This window comes from Adelges cooleyi, unplaced genomic scaffold (genome assembly GCF_023614345.1).
Source record: "Adelges cooleyi isolate 19-005CV unplaced genomic scaffold, UGA_ACOO_1.1 ACOO_flye_CR_arks_rails_tigmint_CR_PRNA_7, whole genome shotgun sequence".
Classification (NCBI taxonomy): domain Eukaryota; kingdom Metazoa; phylum Arthropoda; class Insecta; order Hemiptera; family Adelgidae; genus Adelges; species Adelges cooleyi.
In genome coordinates this window covers 296978-308019 of record NW_026096404.1, presented here as the reverse complement: position 1 = coordinate 308019, position 11042 = coordinate 296978, and the positions used below count along the sequence as shown (strand labels likewise).

At 28.6% G+C, this 11042-nt stretch overlaps 1 protein-coding gene across 5 annotated transcripts; it reads left to right on the top strand.

Annotated features, from left to right (window-relative positions):
- Positions 1-551: 551 nt before the first annotated feature.
- On the top strand, positions 552-9766 carry LOC126845187 (uncharacterized). 5 transcript variants are annotated; one of them, XM_050583788.1, is made up of 10 exons: positions 4610-4833; positions 4914-5044; positions 5161-5214; positions 5302-5552; positions 6449-6598; positions 6788-6950; positions 7773-8037; positions 9136-9246; positions 9333-9444; positions 9525-9766. In XM_050583788.1, the coding sequence occupies exons 4-10, from the start codon at positions 5495-5497 to the stop codon at positions 9584-9586; spliced, it is 921 nt and encodes a 306-aa protein (XP_050439745.1). In that variant the 5' UTR covers positions 4610-4833; positions 4914-5044; positions 5161-5214; positions 5302-5494; the 3' UTR covers positions 9587-9766. The 5 variants fall into 5 exon arrangements, with proteins under 5 accessions (XP_050439743.1, XP_050439748.1, XP_050439745.1 ...); XM_050583787.1 differs by lacking the exon at positions 4610-4833 and having other exon boundaries at positions 4872-5044; XM_050583790.1 differs by lacking the exon at positions 4610-4833 and having other exon boundaries at positions 4872-5044; positions 5137-5214.
- Positions 9767-11042: the final 1276 nt, after the last annotated feature.

The window sequence follows — 11042 nt, the reverse complement described above, 5'->3', positions numbered from 1 at the left end:
ATTTTCACTAACTAGTTGTTAAATATAATTAACAATAAGCTAAATTCGTAACAAATAATGGTGAAATCGGCTAAGGGTTTAATCAACGATAATTCCATTATCACCACTTTTACGCAAAGTATTAATAACAAAATTTAACTATACATACATTTTTACACAGCGATAAATGTAATTTAACTCGTGATAAAGTATATTTTTAACAACAGATACAATTTAAAACATAATTTATACAACAGTATTTATTTCAACACCAGTAAACCAAGTTTATCTCTGTGTAAATAATTGGTGCAACCCGGCATTAATGTAATAATTATTACAAAATGGTACACCATATATGCCTAATTAAATTGTCTATCAAATTACACAATACAGAAAGGTCAAAATTTAAGTATACAGATTTATTTCCCGTTGTGCATTTACTATGGTCAAAAACGTTTCATTAAATTGTCCATTATTTCGTAACACTCAGTAAATTAAATCACTTGTTTAATTATTAAAGATTATTATTATGTATACGTTCATAAACTACAGCTATTCAAATAACGATAAATCTTACACGCATATCTTTAAGGTCACGTGACGTTTGTGGATGGCTTTGTAAATCAAAAATCGAATAACACAATCAGTATAGCAAAATACCCACGTGCAACACAATTTCCAATGTAAAGAAAACTGAACGTGTACAAACTCAATGATGCTTACGGTTTTTTATGCGAAAATAAACAAAAACATTTGTTCGTCTCTGTTTTCGAAATATTTTAGTTGCGTGCAGTAATCGAAAATTTCGGCCAAGGCTCAACTAGAAAACTAGTACAGTAATGTAAATGTGAATAGTAATAATTCAGTGATACAATTTTATTTTGATAAATTTAATAATGAACAAGCGACACAACTATCTGGCCGTCGGGTTCTTCGTGGTTTTTGCAATCCAAGGTAATACGGATTTAATTTTATATGTTTTTCTTGTAATATCATGTACCATCATCATTATCCATAGTAATCAAATAACCAGCGAGTCGATTTCAAGGAAATAATTAAATTGTTATGTAGTTTTTTTTTGTTATTATTATTTCAGCTTCGGCACAAATTTGGCCTTTTTTAGCTGTTTGATTAATTGGGTTTAATGTTAAAGTTGGGTTTGTGGTCACCCATCCGGGATTAAGCAGCAACTTCTATAGCTTTATCTCGGATATCCCGTCACAGCTAAGGTATCCAAAACGCCACACCATGCCCCTCCTATTATGTAGTTGGATATATTGACATTTTGTCACCTTATGTTGTTTTGTATTCGGTATAAATTGTCATGACACTTAGTTTAACGCACATTACTAATGACGGTAACAACAAAGAAAGGGGGGAGTGGTACAAATTCATCATTAAAACTGTCATGTACTTAAAGATCAAAATTAAAGAAGTTTGTCCAATCATTTATTTGATAAAAGACTACTAATTGAACACAACTTTTTAGGGTTAAACAATTTGCTAGTAGATATAAATAATATTCTTTCTCTGAATAACATGCCTGCCAACTTTTAAGTCAGTACAGCGTGACAAACGTTCGACGCTTACCAACTTAAAATAATCAAATTAAAGTTGTTGGTTTTTATAAAATAAATTTTAAATGTATTAAAACCGATTTTTAACAAAAAATGTCACTCATCTAACCATAAACTTCTTTAAAAAAAACAAAATTAACAAATACACATTGGTTATATTGACATTTTGTCATACCTCCTTGTGTTGTTTTGTATTCGCTGCTATAGACCGTCAACACGCTTAGTTTAACGCACATTACTAATGACGGTAACCAAAAAAAGAGTAGGAGGGTTGTAAAAATTCATCATTAAAAGTGTCATGTACTCAAAGATAGCAATTGTGATCAATATTAAAGAAGTTTGTCCAATCATTTATTTGATAAAAGACTACTTTTCCAACATTTTGACGACAATTTGCCAGTATATTAAGATGATATTCTTTCTCCGAATAACAGGCCTGCCAACTTTTAAGTCAGTACAGAGAAAAAAACGTTTATCAACTTAAATAAATCAAACAAAAGTTGTTGATTTTTATAAAATCAATTTTAAATGTATTAAAACCGATTTTTAACAACAAAATAAACTTATCTAGCTATAGACTATTTACGTGATTTTTGGTAAAACATAAAACAACATTAATTAAAAGCAAACATATTATAATATTACTGATAAAAAAAAAGATAAGAAATTATTTTGTTATGCTCTGTTAGTGATTTCGGTAACTAATTGGTAATACAATTTCAATATAGGTATCGCAGGGTTTCGTGAGATTGATCCAACTATTAGCTTCGAAGCATTTGTTGAAAGGGAACGACAAAAATATCCTGAAATAACTGAAGAAAACATTAATGCAGTTATAGATCATGGAAAGAAAAATGGAAACTTTCCGGCAATAGACCGTACGTCCGTAGCTATTTAATTTCATAAAATTGTTGTTTGTATTGATGTTTTTGTTAGTTGTAAAATTGTATATATGTATATTTATTGTGTAATTTGCCCTAATGATTACCGCTGAAGAACAATAAACATTTAGGTATAATGTAATTTTCGTCAATTCAAAAATGTTAATTATTGTTTCCGTTTTATTAGGTAAAGAAGTTGTCTTTTTTTTTCATGCTGCAGAATTTAAGGTGCAAGAGACTTGTGATAGGATAGTCAAACATTATGAAATTCGGAAACAGTTGCCAGAAATATTTACCGAAGATGAAAAAGATCCGAAAATAACCGACTTAGAAATAGCTAAAAATGTCATGTAAGCAACAAGCAATTAAAAATGTCCATGGTTTAAATATTAGCTGTTTTTACACAGATATGTCTTCTGAAAATTATTCTGTCATGTATGTCATGATAGTGAATTAGATGTACTAGGTTGCAGGACTATCTATGTTTTGAATTTTGATGTATCTGCGTGAAGTGTGCATACTCTTTACTTTTTATTTAACATATCAAAAATAAGGCACACATTTTAAAAGTGGTTGTAATAATGATTTTCGCTCCCATACAGTTTCTGATATTCACTGCTAAATTATGTAAATAACTACACTTACTCCAAACACCCTAATCACACTTAAGTGTAAAATATTCTACTCTATTTTTAACTATAATATAACAGCCGGTTTCACTAACATTTGTTAAGAATTTAGTTTATTTTTAATTGTATTTAACAACTAGTTAATGAAAATTGGGTTTCATCGAGATTTGTCAGCCTTAACACATTTTTAAAACGATTGTTAAATTAATCACCCGAAATCAGCTTGTCAAAGAGTTAATCAGCATGTTAAAATGTATTGCAGTACTAGTTCAGAAATGGTTTTATAATTTTTGTTGACTGGGTATATTAGTAATATATAATAACGAATTACACATTTGTTGAGGAATTTCTTTATTATGAGTGTTTTGAGAACAATAGAAATGACAACTTTGATAACCCTTCATTAGGTAAGCAGAAATTATTTATGTAGGTAGATTAGGTAAGAAGGAATGGCACAGACTTGTATTATAGGTTCGAATATCATAATTTATAGTATTTAGTAATTAATAAAATATTATTTTTTGCCTGTCCTGAGTATAACAAAGAAAATAATTCTTATCAATACCTTCCTTTAATTTAGACCTTCTATATTGAAAAAAATTTTGGTAAGATGATATTGTTATTTTTTAGGAGTTATTCTATACTGCGTAACGAATTTTACGAATCCCATGGAATGCATTACATATATATGCATTTCATAGATACAAATTCAGACCGTTTTGACTTCTTCAAGAATATCAGATACTTTTTCTACATGTTTAAATGTTTGCTCAGAAAGTACGGAACATTTGACGGTGTCATAATCGTCATTAACGCAGAAGGCTTCACATTTCATCACTTGTTAAAATTGAAATCTCATCGACAGCTATTCTCATCATTTTCAAAACTCTTACACGTGCGTACAATGTCAACATAATAAAGTCTCTAACAAGGGACTCAAAGAAAAAAGCTTACTGTTAATTATATTTAACAACTAGCTAGTGAAAATTGGATTTCAATATTAAAAAATAAATAAATAAATAAAATTTGTAAAAATACAATATAATATATATATATATATTATAATAAGTAAAAATTACCCTTTTTTTATTTTTAAAGGGGGCCTTACCGTTGCGGCTAAAAAAAATTTACCTGTTGAATGCTTCTAGAACGGTAAAGGTTGCTTATGTATTAGTCAGTTATTTTCGTGATTCAAAAGATAAGAGATTGGTAATTAGCAAATAAATACAATTTTGTATAATTAAATAATTATACCATAAATATATACTATAATGTTGCTTTTACGGTAGGTTGCAGTTTGCCGTCCAAACACCAATCAAGTGTTCATAGATGTTCCCAGGGAAATTATGCCTATAGGTTATATGGATGGAAAAGGACAGAGTTATGTAGCCCAATCAGGTAACTATAGAGATGTCAGATTATCACATAAAATTCTCTAGAAATGTAATGCTTATGTTGAAATATTTTGTTATGCAGAGGAAACATATGCCCTTTTGACAAGAATTCACCATGAAGATAACCCGGTTACTTAGGATTAAATATATTTTAATTTGTTCTCATTTGTATTTAGATTAAAAACGGCAGTAATTCATTTTGTTAATAGTACCATCGCTCCACTAGTTGACCAACTTAAATTGTATAATGTTATTATTATTTTAATAATTAATAAAATCAATAAAATATTATGTAATGTTTATCTGTGTGTTTATCCGACAAACAATATTAAAATAATTAAAGAATAATTTCAAAATTACCAACTGTTAATCAGTTAGTATAAAAAACATATCCTTTTGTACAAAGCTATTAAAAGAATTTAATGATTATTCTATGCAACAACTTGTTTATAGAAATGCCATGTATTTCACATACAAATTCAATTTAATTGATTTTAAACCGATGTACTATAATACAAGACACACAACTAACTTGTGAAATTCCTGCAACCTGAACGTTACAGTCAAGCCGATGTTATTCACAAGTAAGTGTAAACGTATTAAGGGGATTGCATGTGGTCCGCTTAAAGAGTTTCGTATGGGCAATATTTAAGACGTGTTTTGTACGTTTTAATAGATTTAAATTTTCTATATTTTTGAGGTCACGGGTCGTTTATGGATGGCTTTCTGAAGGAAAAATCGAATAGCAAAATCGGTATGGCAAAATGCCCGCGTGCAAAACAATTTCCAATGTAAAGAAAGCTGAACGTGTACAAACGTAATTGTGTTTACTGGATTTTAGGCGAAAATACAAACACATCTGCTCGACTTCGTTTTTGTAATATTTTAGTTGTGTACGGTAAGCGAAAAATACTGCCAAGGCTCGACTAGAAAACTAGTACTGTAATGTAAACGTGAGTAGTGTGCACCATTTTGCTTGTGATCTAACCGTAACCATAATTCAGTGATACAATTTTGTTTTGGTCAATTTGATCATGAACAAGCAATACGGCTATCTGGCCGTCGGGTTCTTCGTGGTTTTTGCAATCCAAGGTAATACGAATTTAATTTTATATGTTTTTCTAGTAACAACACGTGTCATCGTCATTATCCATAGTAATAAAATAACCAGCAAGTCAATTTGAAGGAATTAATCAAATTGTTATGTTATTATTATTATTTTTTTAAACTTCGGCCCAAATTTGGCATTTTTTAGCTGTTTGGTTGATTGGTTTTAATGGTAAGTTAGTGGTCACCCATCCGGGATTAAGCAGCAACGGGTAAAGCTTTTTTTATATGTCACGTGACAGCTGACGTATCCACTGCGTCATACCATGCCCCTTCTGCTAGTTATGTAGTTTATTACACATTGGTTATATTGACATTTTGTCATACCTCCTTGTGTTGTTTTGTATTCGCTGCTATAGACCGTCAACACGCTTAGTTTAACGCACATTACTAATGACGGTAACCAAAAAAAGAGTAGGAGGGTTGTAAAAATTCATCATTAAAAGTGTCATGTACTCAAAGATAGCAATTGTGATCAATATTAAAGAAGTTTGTCCAATCGTTTATTTGATAAAAGACTACTTTTCCAACATTTTGACGACAATTTGCCAGTATATTAAGATGATATTCTTTCTCCGAATAACAGGCCTGCCCACTTTTAAGTCAGTACAGAGAAAAAAAACGTTTATCAACTTAAATAAATCAAACAAAAGTTGTTGATTTTTATAAAATCAATTTTAAATGTATTAAAACCGATTTTTAACAACAAAATAAACTTATCTAGCTATAGACTATTTACGTGATTTTTGGTAAAACATAAAACAACATTAATTAAAAGCAAACATATTATAATATTACTGATAAAAAAAAAGATAAGAAATTATTTTGTTATGCTCTGTTAGTGATTTCGGTAACTAATTGGTAATACAATTTCAATATAGGTATCGCAGGGTTTCGTGAGATTGATCCAACTATTAGCTTCGAAGCATTTGTTGAAAGGGAACGACAAAAATATCCTGAAATAACTGAAGAAAACATTAATGCAGTTATAGATCATGGAAAGAAAAATGGAAACTTTCCGACAATAGACCGTACGTCCGTAGCTATTTAATTTCATAAAATTGTTGTTTGTATTGATGTTTTTGTTAGTTGTAAAATTGTATATATGTATATTTATTGTGTAGTTCGCTCTATGATTACCACTGAAGAACAATAAACAATTAGGTATAATGTAATTTTCGTCAGTTCAAAAATATTAATTATTGTTTCCGTTTTAACAGGTAAAGAAATTGTCTTTTTTTTTCATGCTGCAAAATTTAATGTGAAAAAGGCTTGTGACATAATAGTCAAACATTATGAAATTCGGAAACTGTTACCAGAAATATTTACTAAAGATGAAGAAGATCCGGAAATAACCGAGTTAGAAGAAGCTAAAAACGTCATGTAAGCAACAATCAATTAAAGATTTGCACTGTCTAAATACGGTTTTGACATAGAATACTTAGAGTGGTCGGGTTTTAATGTTGTAAAAATAATTCAGCTGTTTGACCTTTTTGAGATGGTTATGTCTTATGGTCAGTTTGAAATATGGTCTGTCACATTTTGTGTCACAGTGCTGATTATGGAGGAGGATTGCGGACGTGAATTAATAGAGATAGTGGATAAGGGATAATAGATTAGAGATAAAATATTAGAGATACTAGATTGCCGGACATATCCATGTGTTGATGTATCTACATGAAGTGTGGATACTTTATTTCTACATAATTTACATACAATTTTCTCTTAATTTTCGCTCACATACAGTTCCTCGATTTCGCTGCCAAATCATAAACTTTTTCCAAACATCTTAATCACACTTTAGTACAAAATATTCTCCTCTATTTTTAAGTACAATATTATGACCCTTTGCTCTTCCCAAAATATTTGTTTTGACGTTCTTAAGATCTGTTAAAAATAAAAATGTATAAACGAATGTTAGTCAATCCTATTTAATGCAATTCAAAGTAAAATACTTGTTTAGTGTACTTTGATTTTATAGTCTACACAACGTCTCAATAACTATTATATACACTATCCAAACCCTTATTATTTACCAAAAACATTGAACGGCAAAATGGTCTTTAAGATTTAGACACAATTTTTTCTACATTTTAAGAAAATAACAATATAATATGTTTACCTCGTATAAGTATAGGTACAACAATAGCAATTATTATTTATTTCTTCAAACACTATTGGTATGATGATATTGTTATATTTTAGGAGTTATTCTATATTGCATAACGAAAAGTACGAGCCCCCTGGAATGCATTACATATATACGCATTTCATAGATAAAAATCCAGACAATTTTGACTTCATCAAGAATGTTAGATACTTTTTCTACATGATAAAATGTTTGCTCAGAAAGTACGGAACATTTGACGGTGTCATAGTGGTCATGAACGCAGAAGGCTTCACATTTCATCACTTGTTAAAATTGAAATCTCATCAACATCTATTCTCACCATTTTCAAGTCTCATACACGTGCGTACAACGTCAACATAATATTGTCTCTAACAGGGACTCAAAGAAAATTTAAGTAACTTTTACCATAACCAGCCGGTTTCACCAACATTTGTTAAGAATTTAGCTTATTGTTAATTATATTTAACAACTAGTTGGTGAAAATTGGATTTCATCGTGATTTGTTAGCCTTAACACATTGTTAAATTAATCACCCGAAATCGGCTTGTTTAAAAGCTAATCGGCATGTTAAAATGTATTCTAGTACTTATATATAATATTTATATTACTAGAGTTTAGAAATGGATTTATAATTATTGTTGACTGAGTACATTATTAGTATATAATAATGATCTTCACATTTGTTGAGGAACTTCTTTTATATTGAGTATTTAGAGAACAATAGAAAAGACGAATTCGATAACCCTTTATTAGGTGAGCAAAAGTTAGTTAAGGTAGGATGATTAGGAAAAAAGGAATGGCACAAAATTGAATTATAGGTTCAAATATCATAATTTATTGTATTTTGTAATTTAGATAATATTACTATGTCTTACCTGTCCTGAGTATAACAATGGAAATAATTCTTATCAATACCTACTGTTTTTTAGACCTTCTAAATTGAAAAAAAATTATTTAAATGATCTTGATGATAATCTATTTTTAAAAAGGTATAGACAATCTAAACAATGTGTTAAAAAGTTATTTATAAATAATTTATATAAACCGAATCGTTAAAAGAAAGTAAAATAAAATGCCAAATAATAACAAACTGTCAAATAAAATAGTACAATCACTTATCAATTATCACACTCAACTAGATAACCAATGAGAACGTTGGAATCGAGGTAACCGTTTTGGTAACCCAACTAACGTTTTGTTAACTTAACAAATAGAATTTAACAATAATAATGTTATGGTGAAACTTATTTCAGTTAAATTTTAATGAATTGTTAACTAACATTGTGTTAAGAGTGTATTTAACAATGGTTGGTGAAACCGGCTGAATATATTATTATATAGTAAATAGGATAATTGGTAAACTTTCAAAAAATAAAAAACGAAATCCAAAATATATTATATGTATAAGTATAAATAACACTTTTTTGATTTTCAAAGGGGGCCTTACCGTTGCGGCTAACAAAAATTTACGTGTTGAATGCTTCTAAAACGGCAAAGATGGCTCATTCATTTTTCAGTTTGTTTCGTAATAAAAAAGAAGAGAGCTCGGTAAGCTTCGAACCAGCAAATAAATGACATTTTGTATAAATGATAATTGTATATCATAACATAATGTAATATTGCTTTTACGGTAGGTTACACTTTACAGTCCAAAAAACAAAAAAGTGTTCGAGGAAGTTTCCAAGACTATTATGCCTGAAGATGGATATTTAAACGGAGAAGGGCCGAGTTATATAGACCAAGCCGGTAACTATAAAGATGTCGTATAATTATTTAAAATTTGTGTAGATATTTAATGCGTATAATAAAAACATTTGGTTTTGCAGAGAAAACATATGCCCTTATGAAAAAAATTCACCAAGAAGATAACCCGGTTACTGAGAATTAAATATATTTTTATTTGTTCTTATTTGTATTTAGAATAAAAATTGGTAGTTATTCTTTTTTGTTAATAGTGCCATCTCTCCACCAGTTAACCAACTTAAATTGTACAATGTTTTTAACAATAATAATAAGTAGAAATTGCTAAAGACTACAATTATTAGTCATATTCATAATACAAATTTAAAGTAAAGCAAAATTAAAAATATTTTATTTATTGTATTCTTACAACGATAATTAGTTTTTTAACATAAAATATTCATCATCAAATTTTATGTTGAGATGCTTAGTAATGAAATTGAAACTTTTCAAACTTCTTGTACCCAATTTGTTCTCACTTTTTTTAATATCTAATTATTAAAACCTATGAAATAATCTGTAATGTTTATTTGTATATTTATCAGACAAATAATAATAAAATATTTAAAATAAATTCAAAATCACAAATTGTTAAGTAGTTTATAAAAAAAACATATCCTTCTATAAAATCTATTTGAAGAATTATAAAATATAAAACACCCATATAGTTTAGAAATTCCTGCTATCCGAACGTTAAAGTCAAGCCAATGCTTTTCACAAGTAGGTCTAAACCTATTAAGGGGATTGCATGTGGTCTATTTTTAAGGAGTTATGTATAGGCAATATTAAAAAAAAACGCGGTTTTAATAAATTTCTACCATGTCAATTAATTTACCGGTTAATTTGTATAAGCTTCAAGGTATTATTTTTAATTTAAATCATTTTTTCTATGAGCAACAGCCATTTTTGTTAATTTTTTAACAAAATGTCGATTACATAGGTTAGTTCAATTTCAATTTTGTTAAGAGATTTGAGTTCTTTGGCTACTTTACTATGTTATGCAGGAAGCCAATTTTCTTTTAAAATGTTCAGTTTCTTGTAATTAAATAAATTAAATTTTGCAATTTTTTCAATATTAAAACCAAATTGTTTTACATAAAAAAAGCAAAATATCAAAAAACCGGTTTCCTACATAACATATTAAAATATGGTTGATCTTAACATAAGCAAATTTATAGTTTTTATGGTGGTTATGGTGTGAATCGAATTTATCCAATTTATACATACTATTAGTTACCGAATACTATTTTTCATTATTATGTATTATTTCATTTATTTATATTTATATTTTACAATCAACTTATTTTCCATTTTACTCTAATTTCACTAACAATAAGAACAAGTTATCACAGCGATGAGTTGGGCTGTTATACTCATATTTTTTTGTTTTTGTTCTTCAAATCTATTTATAGAAGATGGTCAAAAACAAGATCTCTTCGACAAAGCACAGTTTAAGTTTTTCAAAAAGTTAGAGGCTGTTTTTTAATGTTAAATATGTATAAAAATTGGCTTTTAATATTGAAAAAATTGCAAATTTAATTCTGTTAACTACGAGAAACTGAAATTTTTGAATGAAAATCGGCTTCCTACATAGCATAGAAAAG

Excerpts from the sequence above, each read along its gene's own strand:
- LOC126845187 (XM_050583788.1), top strand. The coding sequence starts at position 5,495 with ATGAACAAGCAATACGGCTATCTGGCCGTCGGGTTCTTCGTGGTTTTT. Across the intron at positions 5,553-6,448 it reads CGTGGTTTTTGCAATCCAAG|GTATCGCAGGGTTTCGTGAG; the intron begins GTAATACGAATT and ends ATTTCAATATAG. Across the intron at positions 6,599-6,787 it reads AAACTTTCCGACAATAGACC|GTAAAGAAATTGTCTTTTTT; the intron begins GTACGTCCGTAG and ends CCGTTTTAACAG.